This window comes from Pleurodeles waltl, chromosome 4_1 (genome assembly GCF_031143425.1).
Source record: "Pleurodeles waltl isolate 20211129_DDA chromosome 4_1, aPleWal1.hap1.20221129, whole genome shotgun sequence".
Classification (NCBI taxonomy): domain Eukaryota; kingdom Metazoa; phylum Chordata; class Amphibia; order Caudata; family Salamandridae; genus Pleurodeles; species Pleurodeles waltl.
The window spans coordinates 641,115,047-641,137,374 of record NC_090442.1 but is presented as its reverse complement, the minus strand read 5'-3'; the positions used below and the strand labels follow the sequence as shown (position 1 = coordinate 641,137,374).

The 22,328-nt window shown below is 44.8% G+C and overlaps 1 protein-coding gene across 2 annotated transcripts in view; it reads left to right on the top strand.

The window, feature by feature from the left end:
* Positions 1-22,328, top strand: part of SCAF11 (SR-related CTD associated factor 11) — an 828,633-nt gene that overhangs the window by 748,103 nt on the left and 58,202 nt on the right. For both annotated transcript variants that reach the window (XM_069229083.1, XM_069229082.1), the window contains 3 exons: positions 8,914-9,076; positions 12,189-12,361; positions 12,887-13,102. In XM_069229083.1, the coding sequence (XP_069085184.1) occupies positions 8,914-9,076; positions 12,189-12,361; positions 12,887-13,102 (552 nt within the window). The remainder of the gene's footprint in view (positions 1-8,913; positions 9,077-12,188; positions 12,362-12,886; positions 13,103-22,328) is intronic.

The following is a 22,328-nucleotide window of genomic DNA, read 5'->3' as shown; positions in this document are numbered from 1 at the left end:
TAACTCAAATGTTCCACCCACCCCTACTCTTTGTGGGGGTCACCCGTTACAAAGGAATGGACAGCAGTGCATAAACAGACTATCTTCAGATGGATTGTACTCTACATAAGATCTGCTTCGCACTAGCTAAGAAGCAAGCTCATCCCTAGCTGCATATTTCTTATTGACCATCCTCTCCTCTTACAGAGGTCCTGTTGGCCCGTAGTTTTTGCACACTAGCCACAAAACCTTGGTGTGGCTGAGTGCTTCTGGCGCAGAAACAGTCACTTAGAAACTAAGGGCAATTCACTAGGATGGTGCCTATAAAGGCACTGCGCACCTCCCATCCAGCGTGGTGCCGTTCGGCACCACCTACCGGTTCACAGAGGTGTTGGTCAAGATTTTCCGGATCCATTCTGACACCTAGGGAATATTCGAAGGTAAGTAATCTGCAGCTAGATAGTCTACCAGAAAAGACGTTACAGAAGATAAGTGACTTCTTCATCACAACCTTTGAGGATTCGATCCTTATCTTGAAATCTGAGGCACGCCATTCAAAAGATAGTGTCATGGTCCAGGTAGTAATTTTTCAGTCAAGGGAGGTGCATCCATTGGTGGTTTGTGTCTTAGTGCCCAGTGTGCTCTTTCAGTCCTGCATGACAGCATAGTCTGGCAATTTACCATGCAGTAGAATTTCTGTTGCAGGTTGCTTCATCACAACCTACTTTCACTTAGCACAATGGTCGTTTTCTCCTTTCTTCCTTCAATCCTAACATCTGAATGTAAAAGAATGTATACATTTTGAAGAAGCAGAAATTATATGTACTTGATCTTGCTGCTATTTGTGCTGGAAGAGTTCTTGCTACTGGTACTTGGGAAATAGTGTATGAAGCTGGCTCTGTATAAACTATATCAAAATTAGATATAGTGTGCACGTAGTCAGGGATTCCTCAGAGGCTTAACAGAGGCTTATTGTAGCCGAGCAGTTAGGCTTATCAGAGGGTAGTGCAAAGCATTTGTTCTACAAACAGACAATAGAAGAAGCACACACTCAATGACTTAACTCCAGACCTATGGTTTTTGTATAGCAACAGTATCTTTTCTTAATTTATTTTTAGAACCACAAGATTCAAGTTGCAAGTAAGTACTTCAATAGGTTCGTATTTCACACATGTATCTACAGTACTCTGTTTAAAATCGATAAGTTATACAGTTCTGGAAATATTGGCAAAATTATTTATTTTAAATGGACAGTGCAATTTTCAGAAACAGTTCCTGGGGGGTAGAAAAGTTAGATCGTTTTACAGTTAAGTACAACACTTACAGTTCCAGACTCAGGAGGGGGGGATGGGGAGTGGGGGGGTTAGGAAGTCCACAGGTTGGGGTTCAAGTTAACCCCAAACACCCACCACCAGCAACACGGGGCCGGCCAGGTGCAGAGGTCAAAGTGTAAACAAAATTAACATGGGCTCCTATGAAGTCTGGGGGCACTCTGTTTCAGATCTGCAGGCAGGTAAGTACCAGCGACTCCGGAGGGCAGACCTGGGAGGTTTAGAGGAGCACTAGGGGGGCCACAAGTAGGCACCAAACATACAACCTCAGCAGCACTGGGGTGGCCGGATGCAAGATGTAAAAAAGATGTTGGGTCTCAAATGATTCTGTATGAGGTGACCCCTGGGGGCCACTCAGAGGCTGCAGGCGAGGTCCTGGGGGTCATATCGGGCAAACCACTAGCTGGGCAGGGAGGAGGGTCACCTGCTGAATGTTGCTGCACCGGGTGTCGGTTTCTCCAAGGCGTGGGGTCTACAGATGCAGTGGGTCTTTAGGCATCGGATATCTTCATCTGGAGGTTTCGTGGTCAGTACGGTTCCTCGGGATTCCCTCTGCAGGCCTCGTCGTGGAGGGGTGGAGAGGTCAACACAGAGTGGGCACTTGCTCAGAATCGCCAGGGGATCATCTCTAGCTGGTTGGACCACCTGGAATCTGGCCGTGGGTTTTGGGTGCAAAGTGGTTCGGACTCATACATTCGGAGTGAGGTTGGAGTCCTTAGTTGTTGGTCTCTTCTTGGACAGGGCCACTATCCACTGGAGTTCTTGGTCCTTTTGGATACAGGGTAGTCCTCTGGAGCTTGGCAGAGGTTGTTGGTCCCACTGGATGAGTCGCTGTTATTTTGCAGGTTCTTTGAAGCAGGAGACAGGCCCATAGGGCTGGGGCCAAAGCAGTTGTAGTCTTCCTTTTTCCTCTTCTGGGGGTTTCAGCTGAGCAGTCCTTCTTCTTTTTAGGTCGCCAGGAATCTGACAACTTGGGATCAGGGAGGCCCTTAAATCCTAGGTTTAGGGGCGTTTTAGGGGTCAGAGGGCAGTGGCCAATGCCTACTGTCCCTGAGGGTGGCTACACCCTTCTCGTGCCAGCTCCCTTAGAGGAGAGGGGGCACAAACCTAATCATATTGGTCCCTATCCTCCAAACCAAGATGGAGGATTCTGCAGGGAGAGGGGGTTCACTTCAGCTCTAGACACCATAGGGGTGGTCCCAGCTGAAGTGGTCACTCCTTGTTTTTCTTAAGTTTCCCGCCAGACTGGCTGCCAAAAGTGGGGCTTTGTCCAGGGGGCGGGCATCTCCACTAGCTGGAGTGCCCTGGGGCACTGTAACACGAGGCCTGAGCCTTTGAGGCTCACTGCCAGGTGTTACATTTCCTACAGGGTGGAGGTGTGAAACACCTCTACCCTGAGCAGGCTTAGTTTCTGGCCTCCGAGAGCACAAAGGCCCTCACCCCTAGAATCTTGTCTTCTAGTGGCAGGCTGGCACAGACCAGTCAGTCCTACACTAGAGGACTGGGTAAAAAACAGGGGGCATCTCTAAGATGCCCTCTATGTGCTTTTTAGAATAAATCCAACACTGGCATCATTGTGGGTTTATTATTCTGAGAAGTTTGATACCAAACTTCCCAATATTCAGTGAAGCCATTATGGAACTGTGGAGTTCTTTTTGACAGACTCCCAGAACATATTAATTAATATGGCCACACTGTACTTACAATGTCTAAGAATGGACATAGACACAGTAGAGTCATATTGCTCCTGCAGCTATGTCCTCACCTGTGGTATAGTGCACCCTGCCTTAAGGCTCTAAGGCCTGCTAGAGGGGTGCTTACCTATGCCACAGGCAGTGGTTTGTGGGCATGGCACCATGAGGGGGATGCCATGTCAACTCTGCCTTTTTCTCCCTACCAACACACACACACACACACACACTGCAATGGCTGTTTGTATGTGTTTGGTGATGGGTCCCTTAAAGTGGCACAACACCTGCTACAGCCCTTAGGGACCCTCCCTGGCCACCGGGCCCTTGATATCACGGATACCTTTTTCAAGGGAATTATCTGTGTGGCAGGGGTGTGCCAATTGTGGAAACAATGGTACATTTTTAGAGAAAGAACACTGGTGCTGGGCCTGGTTAGCAGGATCCCAGCACACTCTGTCAAGTCAGCATCAATATCAGGTTAAAAAGTGTGTGTGGGGGTAACTGAAACAAGTGCCAGTTTCCTACAAATAGTATTTTCCTCTTTGTGTCACGAAATGTATTTAGCAACACACTTCGGTCCAGAACAAGCCAGCAGACCCTCGATCCCCACAAATCCCAACCCTTCTTAGAGGTAAATTTATGATGTGACAAACAGTGAATCACCTCTGAAACAAACAAACGTGTGGCAGCTAGTTACAATGGTTATTTTAAGGTTGTAAAAGAAAATTTTCTAAGGTAAGTTCCTTAGGGTAGAGAACCTACCCATTCTTTGGGTTGTACAAGTACTTTCTATGTTTATTAGAACACCTTTTAAGCCTGATCACCCCTTTAAAGCCTTACCTTGACAAAGTAGCTGGTTGTGTCATTGAATGTAGCTTTTATTGGGCCATTGAATGTAGCTTTTATTGGGCCATAGAAAAGGCAAGCACTGCTTCCGTTGCCTTTGGGATTCATGGTTGGCACAATTGAATAAGAAAAATAAGATGAAGGTGGCCCTCTGGGTGACAAGTGATGTAGGTTACCTGCCCTACTAGCTTTAGGCAATCTAAGCACTGGCAGTGCTGGTGGCACTGCCAGAGTAGTGGGAACATGCAGTCTGATTTATTACCATACATTCCTCATCACCATGATGAGTTTAGGTACTCAATAACAAAGGATGCATGAGTGCAAGGATGAATGACAGAGTGCATTTATTATTATCAGGTTTACAAACTCACCAGTAGATGCCACATGTCTCTCATCCTTGCACACATTCATCCATTTATTCATCCATTTATTCATCCACTAAATTATGATTGCATTCATCCACTTGTTCATCAACAATAAATTACCCATAATAATGCTCAGAAATAAATGCATGTAAGTTTAATTGAAAGAAAACAAGGTAGAAAATAAACTTGCCTCCTGAAAACACAGGGCACATGCTTGCTATAAAAAATAAAATTGTGTATTAGAAGATGATTAGTGCACAGTGTTGTAGGTTTAAAATTCCAACATGGCCACCACTTTTAGAAGCAACGTGCTGGAAGCCTGGAGCAGTAAACCAGTGCTGCACTATGCACAGTACTATTCCAAAATGTCAGCTTCTTAAATATTGCACTGGGCGGCCATCTTGGAATGGTAGTGTGCATAGTTGTACCAATATAATGCTTCTAAACATTTTGAAACGGTAAAACAATGATACAATATGAGTAATACAATTTCAGGATGGTCGCTTGGTTTAGAAACAGTGGCTGCACAGGATTAGCCTCACTGCACATGGAATGAGCAGCAAGTGGTCAGGTAGCACTGTCTAGCAAGCTGCAGGATGCTGTTAAAAAATAAATAATAATAATAAAAACAAATAAAAAAATTAAATTAGATCTATAAAAAAAGAAAATTGAAAGACTTACCCATCAGCCCTAGCACCGAAGCACACTCATTCTTAGGCAGATGTGCCAATAGCTGAAGTGAGCTATCTTATTGCCCCATAATATATGGTTTCGTAAGCAAAAGTCGAATGTGGGCTAATCTATTGGCCCATGCTGTATGGTGCCCAAAGCAGAAGAGGGCTGGCCTAAAACACCCTCTTTGCATGCCTGTCTATGAATGTTATGGTTTTTTTTTCTATGTATCTGTCTGCTTACAAGAGCCTTTCAGACAAACCTGTCTGGCCCTCGTAAAAGAGTCTAGCAAGGGTTGTCGGGCTACAAATCGTTTTCCCCCACTTATTATTAAAGGGGGTGGGGGTGTAATCAAACCCGTTGGCTACTAAAATAATTTAGGAAATTTCATGTAACCTACTTAACTGCCTGTGTGTTTTAATATGGTGCAATAGAATCCACCATTAATTCTCTTTTGCCTTTAATATATGTTTTTCATAATAAGTAATTCAAGCCTACTGCAATTGCCATAACATGTCATTCTAAACAGATCATAACTATGGCGTCTGGTCTGACTTTTTCAATGAACCAATCTGTCCTTAATCCTTTAAAATGGATTGTCACCATTATCTTTTCAGGGGAGTTAAACTGATCACAGGCTTTCCCAGGAGACATCAGAGGCATGCACTCACCGAATTAAAAATATATGCACAAAATTATTGCTTGAAGCACAAGCCCTTCTTGCAGGGGCCAAACGAGGATTCTAGCTCCTCCCTGGGATTGTCAGAGAGGGTAATGGCCCCCAAAGCCCTTGCCTACTGTGGTAATCTGTGAGGTTCCTTGTAACACAGTACGTCTATAGGCTTCAGAGCTGTGTAATGATAATACACCTTTAAAAGTGTATTGGCTTTAACATATCTTTTTAGATTAAACAAGGCAGGCCTAATGCCTTTGTCATAACCGTCAGATTAAATCTATAGCATATAGCATTACTCTTCTCAAACAGCCCATCAGTACTATGGGTGGGCAGAAGCAAAACCCTTTCCTACTACTGTAATCATTGAGACTGCATAGCACAATACCTGTTTACAATCTTTAACACAGTGTAGGAGCAACCCACCTTTAACAGTCCATTGGCCTTTAGCATATTCTTTTTACAAAATGTCAAACCTACTGCTTTTGTTGTAACTCCTCATAATCAACATATCAAACCTATTGTATATGAAACAGCTATTTACAATGAACCAATCAGGCTTTTAGCCTTTGCCATTGGCTTGCCATCATAACCAGTACAAAGCCAATGTGCTGCTTATATGCAGGGCCTGCCTTAGGGCAGTGCGACCAGTGCAGCTGCAACTGGTGCTGAATTTGAGGGGGCACTGTTTAAAAATAACTTAGGGTTTTAAAAGCATGTGATCTTTTTTGCGCGTCCAGCAGTTTCGGGCAACAATGAAAATGCTAAGATAACTCTGTTGATAAATGTTACTGCTGGGGAGAGAGAGGAATTTTGTCTAGTGGCAGATTTGACTCAAAGTAGTGCAGATCACAAAAATCAGTGTTAGTGAACTATGAGTAGCGCCATAAAAAATGAAAGTATGGCAGAGAGGGACAATGGAGAGATGAGGAACCCTATTGGAGAGTGGTAGTGGGCGAATTCATGGAGAAGGAGGTTATTTGGGGGTCGTCTTTGATAGACTGTCAGGTGCCACCAGTGCTAAAGCCGGCCCTGCTTATATGCTATCCCACAACGCAGCCATCTGGCATACAATTACAACATATAATTGCATATATGTACAAATTTACAGTTGGTAATACAATATATACAGCCTCCTAGGAAAGCCTGACAAAGGTTATCAAAGGGATACTTCTACTCCCAGTGTGTGTCAGGAGGTAACCAGCTAAAAATCTTGTGTACTGTGGTAATCTCTCAGATTCCATGTAACAATATAAAGGTTTGCAGGATTTCAAACAGTGTTGGAAGAATTCTCCTTTGCAAGAATCTGGCTTTCGGTATTGTGCTCTAAAATGAAGTAAACTGTGCAGAGAGTCCAGTGGATTCACAATTGGCATTACAGAGGCAAAACTAGATTGGACTAGAGCTCTATGTGGTAGTGTGGACGAGCAGTTAGGCTTATCAGAAAGTAGTGCTAAGATTTTGTTGTGCTCAGAGTCAATAAATGAGACACGCACTCAAAGAATAAATCAGAGATCAATTTAGAAAAATAATTATTTTTGTATATGTTTCAAACCCAAGAACTACGTAATCAGGTAAGTAGACTTTTAAGGATAAATACTTTGCAGTTTCAAAAATAGACACTTTTCAAAGTTCTCAATGTTATCCTATGGAGAAAAACAATGTTCAACAAACACAGGGTTAACAACGACTTACGTAGCTAATCCTAGGGAGTTTAGATAAGTACTGGGCACTGATCAGAACCACACCAACAGGTCACCCCGAGTGGCACTGGGGTGGCCAGGTGCAGTAAGGTGTCAAGTGCCCCGATGGTTTCCTATTGGAGATTGTCCCCATGACAAAGAGGCTGCAGGCTCTGACTGGAAACCCAGTCGGGGACAGCATACAGGTAGGAAGGACAGTAGACTTGGGGTGCTGGGGGACGTGAGTGCATCTTTGATCCTCTTCTCCTGTGCCCAGGAGCGACAGGGATGTCTTTTGGTGTTGGGTTTTCTCATCTGGGAGCACTTGTGGTCAGGGAGTCCTGTGAGTTGAGGCTGCAGGAGTTGTGGGGGTTTCCGGCAGGGGTGGATTGAGCTTTCAGGAGCCGAGGGACGTCGTTGGCACCAATAATCCACCTTATTTGGGGTCCAGGGTCACTGGTGCAATGGTAGCTGGAGGTGTTGGGGTTTTCTCTCACCACCAGGCTGTGGAAGAGGGGGCCTGCATTCAGGGGCTGCAGGTGACTTGGGTGAAACCAAGAGGGGTGACACTCGGGTGGACTCAGGCTCAGGACAGCTAGGGGAGCCCTGCTGGCACCATCTGTGGGCTTCTCACTGGTTTGAGGTTGTCTGGTGGAGAGGTCACTTTAGGTGTCATGTTTCCAGGCTGCAGAGTACTTCTGGATACTTTGTTGCTGAGCAGGTCCGCTGCTCACGGGAATCTGAGTATTTTTAGAAGGCATGCAGGCTTCCTGGGTTTCTTGAAGCTGCAGGACAAGTCTTTTTGTACAGAGTCCGGTAAGGTTAGCAGACAGGCCAGAAGAGCTGGTACCAGGTCAACTACTTCTTCTTCCTCTTCTTCTGCAGGGTCGACCCTTCTCTGTCCTTCTTCGTAGGTAGTCAGGATCTGAGGTCTATGGTTCAGGGGTGCCACCTACATACTCAAGTTAGGGGCATTACAGGGAGGGACAGGCGGTAGCTAATGGGCTTGACCACCTTTAGGTTGACTACACCCTTCTTATGACCACTTCTGCTGGGAACTGGGCAAAACCCTAACTCTAGTGGCCTAATTCTTTCTAAGCAAGATTGAGAAATTTGAAAAGTAGTGTCCAACTTCGTCCTTCTTAGGGGTGGGACTGGCATAACATTTGTATTCAGGAGCTCTGAGTAGATGGCTTGAGTACAGCATTTCATTGGCAGAAGTTTTGTGCTCCCACATTTTGTCTTGTGGTAAAAACGTATGCTGAATGCTACTTGATTATGCCGACAAGCCAATGATAAAAGCTATATGTGAGTAAAAACAAAATTTTTAATCTTCAAATAAGTTGTCAATAAATATTTCTACATCTGACTTATCAATAAGGATCTTTCCCACTTTTGTCTGGAGACGATATACATGTTAATAAACTGTTAATGGGGATAACGGACCTTCTCTCACTTTCTCTTTTTCATATATTTGCACATTACAGACTTTAGTTCTAAAGTATACAATTCCCATGTGGAATGTACTCCTGCATACAGTTAATGAATTATTTTGACATCAATGATTTCTTATTTTTTTTCTTTTAATTTATTTGCTTTCCAGTAACGTTAAAATGTATTAATTCAAACATTCCAGTACATTTTTTTGTTATATTTATTTATTACAAAAAATAGGTTACTTCTACTGCTTCTGGTTCTACCAAGATCCCATCAAACGTTCCTCCACCAGCGCCTCCAGTCGGAAGTAAAGGAAATGTTCGAGGGCCAACTTCTAGCAATGTATCTTCAGCAAATCACAGCAACCCTCCTCCTGTGGCTACTGTCTCAGGACACAAGGAAAGTATTGTATAGCAATGGGAACACTGTTCTGAAGAGTGATATGTTAACGTTGTAAGAAGTTAGTTCTATATATCTCAAAGTGAGAGATAGTATACACAGATTCCAAGGGCTCCCCTTAGAGGTTGATAGTGGCAAAATTAGAAAATACTAATGCTCTATTTTGTGGTAGTGTGGTTGAGCAGTAGGCTTATCAGAGGGTAGTGTTAAGCATTTGTTGTACACACACACAGGCAGTAAATAAGGAACACACACTCAGACTTAACTCGAGGCCAATAGTTTTACATAGAAAAATAGCTTTTCTTAATTTATTTTAGAACCATAAGATCCAAGATTTTAGGTAAGTACATACAATGCAAGGTACTTCACACAGGTAAGTATAGAACTTTGATTTAAAACAGTAGTACACACAGTTTTGGTTAAAATGGCAATAAGCTAATTTAAAAGTGGACACAGTGCAAAAATCAACAGATCCTGGGGGAGGTTAAGTTTGATTAGGTTTCTCAGGTAAGTAAGGCACTTACACAGTCAGTCTCCTGGGCATAGGCAGCCCACCGTTGGGGGTTCAAGGCAACCCTAAAGCCACAACACCAGCAACACAGGGCCGGTCAGGTGCAGAGGTCAAAGGAGGGCCCAAAACACCTAGGCACCTATGAAGAACAGGGGTGCTAAGGTCCTAGTCTGCTTACAGGTAAGTACCTGCGTCTTCGGGGAGCAGACCAGGGGGATTTTGTAGAGCACTGGGGGTGGGGGAGGGGGGAGACACACAAGCCCACAAAACACACCCTCAGCGGCATAGGGGCGGTGTGGTGCAGTGTGCAAAGCAGGTGTTGGGTTTGCTATAGAAAGCAATGGAGGGACCCGGATGTCACTTAGGCGATGGAGGCAGGCCACAGGGGGGCTTCTCGGGCCAGCCACTGACTGGGCTAAGATGAGGGCTGCCTGCTGGTCACTCCTGCACTGGTAGGTGGTTCCTCTCTGTTCTGGGTGCTGCGGGTGCAGTGCTTGGTCCAGGCCTCGGGTCCCTTTGCTACCAGGCAGTCTCGATCGGGGGAGCCTCTGGATCCTCTCTGCATGCATCGCTGTGGGGGTGCAGGGAGGTTGACTCAGGGTTTCCACGTCATTGGAGGTGCCTGGGAGTCCTCTCTGCGGTGTTGGTTCTCCTGGACTTGAGCCGGGGACGTTGGGTGCAGTGTGTTAAGGCTCACACTTCTGGCGGGAAGTGAGAGTCTCTTTACATTTGTTTCAAAGTTGTTGCAGTTTCTGAACAGTGCCGCTGTTCTCTGGAGCTTCTTGGTCCTTTAGGTGCAGGGCAGTCCTCTGAATCCTCAGAGGTCGCTGGTCCTGCTGGACGCGTCGCTGTACAGGTTCTTTGAGTCTGGAGACAGGCCGGTAGGGCTGGGGCCAAGTCAGTTGGTGTCTCCGTCATCATCTGCGGGTCTTTCAGGTCAGCAGTCCTTCTTTCTTCAGGTTGCAGGAGTCTGATTTCCTGGGTTCAGGGTTGCCCCTAAATACTAAATTTAGGGGGGTGTTTAGGTCTTGTGGGCAGTAGCCAGTGGCTGCTGTCCTTGAGGGTGTCTACACCCTCTTTGTGCCTCCTCCCTGATGGGAGGGGGGCACATCCCTATTCCTATTGGGGAAATCCTCCAACCCCAAGATGGAAGATTTCTTAAGGTAGAGGTCATCTCAGCTCAGGACACCTTAGGGGCTGTCCTGACTGGTGTGTGACTCCTCCTTGTTTTTCTCATTCTCTCTTCTGGACTTACCGCCAAAAGTGGAGGGGTGTCCGGGGGGTGGGCATCTCCACTAGCTGGAGTGCCCTGGGGCATTGTAACACAAAGCCTGAGCCTTTGAGGCTCACTCCTAGGTGTTACAGTTCCTGCAGAGGGAGGGGTTAAGCACCTCCACCCAGTGCAGGTTTTGTTTCTGGCCTCAGAAAGCACAAAGACTCTCACCCTGGGGGTCAGAAACTCGTCTCAGTGGCAGGCTGGCACAGTCAGTCAGTCCTGCACTGAAGGATTGGGTAAAATACAAGGACATTACTGTGGACATTTTTTTTATAAATCCAGCACTTGCATCAGTGTGGGTTTATTATTCTGAGAAGTTTGATACCAAACATCCCAGTATTCAGTGTAGCCATTATGGAGCTGTGGAGCTTGTTTTGACAAACTCCCAGACCATATACGTAATATGGCCACACTGTATTTACAATGTCTAAAAATAGACTTAGACAATGTAGGTGCATATTGCTTATGCAGCTATGCCCTCATCTGTGGTATAGTGCACCCTGCCTTAGGGCTGTAAGGCTTGCTAGAGGGGTGACTTACCTATGCCACAGGCAGTATTTTGTGTGCATGGCATCCTGAGGGGGATGCCATGTCGACTTTGCCTTTTTCTCCCCATCAACATACACAATCTGCAATGGCAGTGTGCATGTGTTAGGTGAGTAGTCCCTTAGGGTGGCTCAACACATGCTGCAGCCGTTAGGGACCTTCCCTGGTCACAGGGCCCTTGGTACCACTGGTACCTTTTACAAGGGACTTATCTGTGTGCCAATTGTGGAAACAATGGTACATTTTTAGTGAAAGAACACTGGTGCTGGGGCCTGGTTAGCAGGGTCCCAGCACACTTCTTAGTCAAGTCAGCATCAATATCAGGCAAAAAGTGGGGGGTAACTGCAACAGGGAGCCATTTTCATGCAAATGTTTATGTACCTGAAGAAAATAACCTGCACCTGTGATGCAGTGTTTTGTTTTTAATTGATGTAGAGGGACTCCGCCAGTATTAAATGTGCATCCCAATCCTATTATTTACATACAGCTGCCCTTTTATACAGTTTGTCCATCACTTGTTGACTAACCTTTTCTTACATAGCTATAGTCTTATTAACTTTAGCTACTTGTGCTCTGCCCAACCGTTTGCGTTTTCAATCTATAGTATTAATGTGTGTACAAAAATATTGAATGCACAGTAATTTAATTAAAAGAAATAGTCCTTTTCATAGGAAAATGTGTTGCTACCTAACTAAAATTATAAAGCTTATGCTTTGGAATTTGCATTGAAAATATAAGTAAAATGAATCATTAATGTATCTTTTTAAAATTATCAATAGGTTAATAATCCTCCTCTACATGTAAGCAATAACATGAGTATGTCACACGTCCCTCCGCCTCCACCAGCACCACCGGTGGGAAATATGGGAACAGTACAAGGACCAAGTTCTAGCAGTATGTCCATATCAGTTCACAGCAAGCATCCTATTTCATCTTTGGTGCCTGGACAGAAGGAAAGTATTGTTGAATCATTTCTTAACTTTTTATATGATATTTAAAACCGTTGTTGAAATGATTAAATAAATCTGGCAGTCTCTGGGAACTGATGGGGAAGTGTTCAAGTAGGCACCAGGTGGAACCCCAATATGGCTTTTTGTGTCATCCTCCACCTCCTGTAACTAGAAACCAAGGTCTTAATTGGTGAAAAAAAAAAAAAAAATTGTACTCTTCTGTGATAATCCCAGGTCAGGGTGTTGGTGCACAAACTTGGGAGAGCTAGTGCCAGCTACTGAATGGGATGTCTGGATCTATGGATTTGGATATTATTGCATGAAAATGTTGCATATGCAAGTAATCATTTTTTTTCCAGCCTCTTTTAAACCACTGCTTTTAAATCCAGAAATGTTAAAACATATGACACATGCGATGAAAGTAAAATAAACCTATTTTGTACACTGTTTCCTTTATTTACACTGGCACAGACCAGTATTCATTGTAATTAAAAAGTGACCCCCCCCCCATATATTTTTGCAAAACAGATTCTTCCTAATGCATCACATATGAGCAACACCATGAAGTTGTCAAATGTACCGACCCAATCTGGACCAACTGCTAAAGTGGGTACTGTTCAAGGACCAAGTTCCAGTAATACATCACATCCGAATATCGGCAAACCTGCAGTTAATGCTGCAAAGATAGCACGCAAAGAAAGCATTGCTGTGGAAACCAGAGATGATGGCTACCAAGTAGACAAGGCAAGTTCCCAATATAACATACATGGTGCAAATTTACTTCGCTGTTACCGAAAGTGAGCTTATTTGTGGCTTTTCATTATTGGGCTAATACAGGTTTACATGAGAGTATATTTTGAAATGTTTTAGAATGACTCTTTTCTCTTGATCGTTTGTTTAATCCCAGGTACCTGATTTCCTCAACTCTGTAGGTCCTTACAACTCTGTTTCCATGTGATAATCTGTTTTTTCCTCATTAACCTCATAGCATGATACCTCGCCAAAATGTTGTACTTCCGACATTTATGGCATGGGTCCTTAACGTGTTTCAGGATCAGTGAAATTACAGCCTCATTCCCGGACTCTGGTATAGGTAAAACGTCTAGTAGTATGGAGTTAAATAGCTTAATCCAGGCGGGGATCACCCTCTCCGGTATTGAGATGTAGAACTCGTCAGAGATCCGATAGGGCCCTGCAGATTTCTCTCTTTTTAGCTTTCTAACCGCTGTCAAAGTGTTGCTTCCTGTTATTTCTTGACTCAAATACTGCTGCTGTTTTTGAGTGAGCCTGGGGAGATGTTAATCTGTCAACCAACTATTTAGGTCTTCCCCAAGTTTGAGTATAAATCCTGAAAAAAATGAATGAAAGCTGCCTCCATTTTACTATTCCCTCACCAATTAAGTTTGTCCCTTCAGCCATGACCTTCCTAATGTAATTCTGATTCTTTTCAGCCTAGCTTTCCCGGCTAGCAACCTTCCACTGCTGTCACGATGCACATGCTCCCTGACAATTTTGGCATCCAATTGTTGTAACACCTTCTCCTCTATTTTCAACTTAAGCTTTAATTGCAGGCCGTCCAGTGTTTCCTCTATTCTCTTTCTCGTATCCATTTTTATTGAATTTGTTTTCAGCTTGCTTCAAATCTTGCAATCTCCTCCTCCAGCTTTGAGAACTGCATCTTCTCCTTTGCATGCTACTAAAAGATTCTTAAGGGTTCCCCTTAGCCAGGCTTTATATGCATCCCATACTATGTGAATTGAGGCTGATGCCATATTCCAGCTAAAGAACTCCTCTGTTCCGCTCCCTACTTCTTGGAATATCCCAAGCTGGAGGAATATTCTCCTTTATTACCAATCTCTTGGACTGGCTGCAACCTATCAACTTAAGATTTAAAAGTAAGGCTGCATGATGTGACAAGTGGATAGGAAGATGTTCTATCACCAGAACTTTCTCTGCCTCTTTACTATCAATAAGAAAGCAGTCCAACCTCAAGCAGTGGCAATTTTTCCTACTATGAAAGGTATAACCCCTGCAGCTCCACTTTATCCTGCGTCACACATTGGAAATGTTTACATTTTCATGGAGAGTAAGTAGGCCCTCATTCTTGGTTCACTAATTTGGGTACGAATCAAGGATCTATCTTGGTGATTATCCAATAAAATATTAAAATTTCCACCTAGAGTAATAGGAGCCTAGAATTCCACCAACGTAGAAAAGAGCTGAGTCAGCTAGGAGACATCATCCGTATTCTTGCCATTATTTCGGCAGTTATCAAACATCCGCCCTAATCCGCTCTATATCTCAATATTTCTGCACCTGAGTTTGTCGTAAATAAAATGGCTATACTTTAGGTACAGTGTTGCTGATCAATAGCAACCATGTGTTCGATGGCATCTGTCGCTGTAGATACGCATGTTTTGCAATAGCTCGCCATCTGGTGTTGGGCCGGAGTGTTACAAGTTGTTTTTCTTCGAAGAAGTCTTTCGAGTCACGGGACCGAGTGACTCCTCCTTTTGTCTCCATTGCGCATGGGCGTCGACTCCATCTTCGATTGTTTTTTTTCCGCCATCGGGTTCGGACGTGTTCCTGTCGCTCCGAGTTTCGGAACGGAAAGATAGCTAATTTCGGAAGATTTTCGTCGGTATTGTTGCGTTCGGGGTCGGCGTAGTTAGATTCAACACCGCGTCTAAGATCGAAGAGCTCCGGTGCCCTTTGGGGTAATTTTTTCGATCCCCCGTCGGGGCCTGGTCGGCCCGACCGCGTGCAGAAGAACGTGATGGAACGGACCCCGTTCCGTTTCTGTCCCAAATGCCACAATAAATACCCCTATACAGACCAACACTTGGTCTGCAACCTGTGCCTGTCACCTGAGCACAGCGAAGACACCTGCGAGGCCTGTCGTGTGTTCCGGTCCCGAAAAACTCTCCGAGACCGTCGAGCCAGAAGACTTCAGATGGCGTCCGCGCCGACAGCCCACCGGGAGTTCGAGGAACAAGAAGAGGAGGGAACCTTTTCGATCCAAGAATCAGACTCCGAAGGATTCGACGATACACAAACCGTGAGTAGGACGTCGAAAACCACTCAGAAGAAGATTTACAAGGCCCAGGGGAGGCCACTGCCACCAGGCCATGGCTCGACCCATAAATTCGGTGACCGACCGTCGGCACCGAAAAAGGCCCAAACAGAGCCGAGATCGTCCGACTCCGGTCGAGACACCGGCACGCAGCCTTCTCGGGACCGAGAAAGTGCTGGAGACAAGCATCGACACCGAGATACCGGTGTAGACACGGCTCGACGCCGAGACAGCGGCACCGAAGAAGATCGACGCCGAGAGGTTTCGGCCCCGAAAAAGAAAAAAGTCACCTCGGAGCCGAAAAAAGATGCAGACAGGGTTTCGGTGCCAAAACAAACTGCAACCGACCCAGTTTCAGGCTCTTATACAGAAGAGCCCTCGCTAACCTCCCAAATGCAAAAGCATAGGTTTGAGGAGGAACTACACTCAACGAATGTAGACCATACGCAAAAGCGTATTTTCATACAGCAGGGGACAGGAAAAATAAGCACCCTTCCCCCTATTAGAAGAAAGAGAAGATTGGAGTTCCAAACTGAACAAACACCACAAACAAAAGTGGTGAAAAAAGTTACCCCACCACCCTCTCCTCCACCTGTGATTAACGTCTCACCAGCACAAACTCCATCACATTCCCCAGCTCACACCACCATGAGCCAGGGTGACCAAGATCAAGACGCATGGGACTTATACGACGCCCCAGTGTCAGATAACAGTCCGGAGGCATACCCTACGAAGCCATCTCCACCAGAGGACAGCACTGCGTATTCTCAAGTGGTGGCTAGAGCAGCACAATTTCACAATGTAAGCCTCCACTCAGAACAGGTCGAGGATGACTTTTTATTCAACACACTCTCCTCCACCCACAGCTCCTACCAAAGCCTGCCTATGCTCCCTGGTATGCTCCGGCACGCAAAAGAAATCTTTAAGGAGCCGGTCAAAAGTAGGGCAATCACACCAAGAGTGGAAAAGAAGTATAAGGCGCCTCCTACAGACCCGGCTTTCATCACTACACAGCTGCCACCAGACTCTGTCGTTGTAGGAGCAGCTAGGAAAAGGGCCAACTCCCACACATCTGGAGATGCACCACCCCCAGATAAAGAAAGCCGCAAGTTCGATGCAGCTGGTAAAAGAGTCGCAGCACAAGCTGCAAACCAGTGGCGCATCGCTAACTCCCAGGCACTACTTGCGCGCTATGACAGAGCCCATTGGGATGAGATGCAACATCTCATTGACCATCTGCCCAAGGACCTACAAAATAGGGCAAAACAAGTGGTTGAGGAGGGACAGACCATTTCCAACAACCAAATCCGCTCCTCCATGGACGCTGCAGATACAGCTGCACGGACAATTAATACATCTGTAACTATCAGAAGGCATGCATGGCTCCGAACGTCTGGATTTAAACCAGAGATTCAGCAAGCAGTTCTCAATATGCCTTTTAACGAAAAAGAACTGTTCGGTCCAGAAGTGGACACAGCGATTGAGAAACTCAAAAAAGACACGGACACTGCTAAAGCCATGGGCGCACTCTACTCCCCGCAGAGCAGAGGGAATTACAGCACATTCCGTAAAACACCCTTTAGAGGGGGGTTTCGGGGTCAGAGCACACAAGCCAGCGCCTCACAGGCAACACCGTCCAGTTACCAGGGACAGTACAGAGGAGGTTTTCGGGGACAATATAGAGGAGGGCAATTCCCTAGGAATAGAGGAAAATTTCAAAGCCCCAAAACCCCTACTACTAAGCAGTGACTCACATGTCACTCACCCCCTCCACACAACACCAGTGGGGGGAAGAATAAGTCATTATTACAAAGCATGGGAGGAAATCACTACAGACACTTGGGTTCTAGCAATTATCCAACATGGTTATTGCATAGAATTTCTACAATTCCCTCCAAACATACCACCAAAAGCACAAAATTTGACAAAACATCATTCCAATCTCCTGGAGATAGAAGTGCAGGCACTATTGCAAAAGAATGCAATCGAATTAGTGCCAAACACACAAATAAACACAGCAGTTTACTCACTGTACTTTCTGATACCAAAGAAGGACAAAACGCTGAGACCAATCCTAGACCTCAGAATAGTGAACACATTCATCAAATCAGACCACTTTCACATGGTCACACTACAAGAAGTATTACCATTGCTAAAACTACACGACTACATGTCAACTTTAGACCTCAAGGACGCGTATTTCCATATACCAATACACCCATCGCACAGGAAATACCTAAGGTTTGTATTCAAAGGAATACATTACCAATTCAAGGTACTGCCTTTCGGATTAACAACCGCACCAAGAGTCTTTACCAAATGTCTAGCGGTAGTCGCTGCACACATCAGAAGGCAGCAAATACATGTGTTCCCATATCTAGACGACTGGCTAATCAAGGCCCATTCGTTAATAGAGTGCTCAAATCACACAAATCAGATCATACAAACCCTCTTCAAACTAGGGTTCACCGTCAACTTCACGAAATCCAACATTCTGCCGTGCAAGGTACAACAATACCTAGGAGCCATAATAGACACAACAAAAGGAGTAGCCACTCCAAGTCCCCAAAGAATTCAAAATTTCAACACCATCATACAACGCATGTATCCAACACAAAAGATACAAGCAAAGATGATATTACAACTCCTAGGCATGATGTCTTCATGCATAGCCATTGTCCCAAACGCAAGACTGCACATGATGCCCTTACAACAGTGCCTAGCATCACAGTGGTCTCAAGCACAGGGTCATCTTCTAGATCTGGTGTTAATAGACCGCCAAACTTACCTCTCGTTTCTGTGGTGGAACAACATAAATTTAAACAAAGGGCGGCCTTTCCAAGACCCAGTGCCACAATACATAATAACAACAGATGCTTCCATGACAGGGTGGGGAGCACACCTCGATCAACACAGCATACAAGGACAATGGAACGTATATCAAACAAAACTGCATATAAATCACCTAGAACTTCTAGCAGTTTTTCAAGCACTAAAAGCTTTCCAACCAATAATAGTTCACAAATACATTCTCGTCAAGACAGACAACATGACAACAATGTATTATCTAAACAAGCAAGGGGGGACACACTCCACGCAGTTAAGCCTGCTAGCACAAAAAATTTGGCGTTGGGCAATTCACAACCAAATTCGCCTAATAGCACAATTTATACCAGGGATCCAAAATCAACTCGCAGACAACCTCTCTCGAGATCACCAACAGGTCCACGAATGGGAAATTCACCCCCAAATTCTGAACACCTATTTCAAACTCTGGGGAACACCTCAAATAGACTTGTTTGCGACAAAGGAGAACGCAAAATGCCAAAACTTCGCATCCAGATACCCACACAAACAGTCCCAAGGCAATGCCCTATGGATGAACTGGTCAGGGATATTTGCTTACGCTTTTCCTCCTCTCCCTCTCCTTCCTTACCTGGTAAACAAACTCAGTCAAAACAAACTCAAACTCATATTAATAGCACCAACTTGGGCAAGGCAACCCTGGTACACAACGCTGCTAGACCTATCAGTAGTACCCTACATCAAATTGCCCAACAGGCCAGATCTGTTGACACAACACAACCAAAAGATCAGACACCCAGATCCAGCATCGCTGAATCTAGCAATCTGGCTCCTGAGATCCTAGAATTCGGGCACTTACAACTTACCCAAGAATGTATGGAAGTCATAAAGCAAGCCAGAAGGCCATCCACCAGGCACTGCTATGCAAGTAAATGGAAGAGGTTTGTTTGCTACTGCCATATTAATCAAATACAACCTTTACACACAACTCCAGAACATGTAGTGGGCTACTTGCTTCACTTACAAAAATCTAACCTGGCTTTCTCTTCCATTAAAATACACCTTGCAGCAATATCTGCATACCTGCAGACTACCTATTCAACTTCCCTATATAAGATACCAGTCATTAAAGCATTCATGGAGGGCCTTAGGAGAATTATACCACCAAGAACACCACCTGTTCCTTCATGGAACCTAAATGTTGTCCTAACTAGACTTATGGGTCCACCTTTTGAACCCATGCACTCCTGCGAAATACAGTTCCTAACCTGGAAGGTTGCATTTCTCATCGCCATTACTTCCCTAAGAAGAGTAAGCGAGATTCAGGCGTTTACAATACAAGAACCTTTTATACAACTACACAAGAATAAGGTCGTCCTAAGGACTAATCCTAAATTTTTGCCAAAGGTTATTTCACCGTTCCATCTAAATCAAACAGTGGAACTTCCAGTGTTCTTTCCACAGCCAGATACCGTAGCTGAAAGGGCACTACATACATTAGATGTCAAAAGAGCATTAATGTATTACATTGACAGAACAAAGAACATCAGAAAGACTAAACAACTATTTATTGCATTTCAAAAACCTCATGCAGGAAACCCAATATCAAAACAAGATATAGCCAGATGGATAGTTAAATGCATCCAAATCTGCTACCTTAAAGCTAAACGACAGCTGCCCATTACACCAAGGGCACACTCAACCAGAAAGAAGGGTGCTACCATGGCCTTTCTAGGAAACATCCCAATGCAAGAAATATGTAAGGCAGCCACATGGTCTACGCCTCACACATTCACCAAGCACTACTGTGTAGATGTGTTATCCGCACAACAAGCCACAGTAGGTCAAGCCGTATTAAGAACATTATTTCAAACTACTTCCACTCCTACAGGCTGAGCCACCGCTTTTGGGGAGATAACTGCTTACTAGTCTATGCAAAACATGCGTATCTACAGCGACAGATGCCATCGAACTGAAAATGTCACTTACCCAGTGTACATCTGTTCGTGGCATCGGTCGCTGTAGATTTGCAGGAGCCTGTAGCAGTTTGGAAGTTACCTTCAACTATTTGTATATGTATCATCTCAACCTTAAATAGGTACATACTTAGTCACTCCATTGCATGGGCACTATTACTACAATTCAACTCCTACCTCACCCTCTGCGGGGAAAAACAATCGAAGATGGAGTCGACGCCCATGCGCAATGGAGACAAAAGGAGGAGTCACTCGGTCCCGTGACTCGAAAGACTTCTTCGAAGAAAAACAACTTGTAACACTCCGGCCCAACACCAGATGGCGAGCTATTGCAAAACATGCGAATCTACAGCGACCGATGCCACGAACAGATGTACACTGGGTAAGTGACATTTTCATTTCTACCCATCGTTGTTTTAAAAATAGATTTTTACACTCTTGTCCCAATAGGTGGGTTTCCACAACATGCTGATTTGTGAAATGTTCTATTTAAAATATTGTAAGAACTAGGTGTTGTCTTTTTGTCACTTTCAGTCCATTCACATTCCAGTATAGAATTGTGAGGGTCTGTCGACTTTTCTGATTGTCGGCCTCAGCTATACTTTTTTTTGGATTGGTTTAAGCAGAATTTCTTTGTGATCCTAGCACCGTGATTTGAGGATGTATATTTGTTTTCTCCCCCCCTCCCGATGCTCCTCCCCACCTTGTATGCACGTCCCTGTGGGAACCCTCACATACCTATCTCTTGACATTTCCTTATGCCTATTTGAGCTCATCCCTCCTGGAACAACATAGTTATGCACTTATTTATGTCCAACCTAATTGCATTGTTGTTGTCCGCCCCCAATCTTAGCTTGTATAATAAACTTGTCTACCTCCTCTGGGTTTAAAAACGTACGCATCTTGTCCTCCCACATAACTTCCAGAATTGCGTGGAATCTTAGTTGAACACTTGCATGCAGTTTTCTGAACTCTTCCATAGGCTTCCCCAATTCCTATTGTCTTCTGCAGCTCAGGAGATATCTGATCTTAGCTTAACTGTGATCCCCATGGCCTGTATTGATTTTTCTTTCAGAGCCAAACTCAGAATTTTTTCATTTACTGAGTACAACAGGAAATTCACCACTATTTTCTGGGGTTTCTTCTGCCCTCTATTCGACTTGAATGGGCCCTGTGTACCCCCTGGATTTCAGCTCCAAAGTCAACAGAGGAGATTTCCTGGGAAATGCTTTTGTTAACAGGCTTATTATAAAGAGCTTAATATCGGCCCCTTCCAGGCCATCATTCACTCCCAAGATTTTGATATTTCATCTAGAGTTGTTTTCTATTGTCTCAAGCTTATCTGTCAATTCTTTCTTTTGGTTTGTCAGGCTATGTCCTGCATATTTCCAAGCACTGTTGAGCTGAGATCCTGTACTCTGTTCTCTAGTTCTTACATGCACTAAGCTAAACCCACAATCTCCTCCTCTAGGCTTGAGCAAGGCACTTGAATCTACCGCTGATTTGACTGAGAGATCAAAAAGTGATCTTCGATCTCTTGTGTTGATTGACCAAACATTTTCTGCACTGTTTCCCGGCCTTTGAACCTACTACAGCCAGCAATCTTCATTCTGGGGTGAGGTAGCCCTCCTCTTTTTTGTTCCCTTCAGGGTTTTGGTGGCCCCTTCAGCTAATATTGTATCTTCCATTACCCAAGCAGAAAATAGATTTTGTACCAGTACTGCTGGATGTTCCAGAAAGGTTCCTGGGGTAGCTTCCATGGTTATCCCATCTCCTCCCTTTCGTCCACACTCTGACATGCTCCTACTTTTATCCTGACCGAGATTCTCTTCACCTTCACTTGCTTCTTGGACCCTTTCATTATCTTTAGAGTCCAGTTTCACTTTAAAAAAGACCACCGACCAAGGCGATGTATTTTACTCCCGTAGGGGGCCCGATGATGGCACAGAGTAAGCTGTAGTGGTTCGCAGCAGCCGGCGTGCTCCAGGAGCTGAGGGTCGCACAGCCTATACTACCATGATGCGGGGCCAGTGCTGGCAGCATTAAGAGCCAGCACAGGCAGATGCAGTTGGAGAGGCTGCAAGGAAGGAGCAGCGTCACAGAGCAAGGTGCAAGC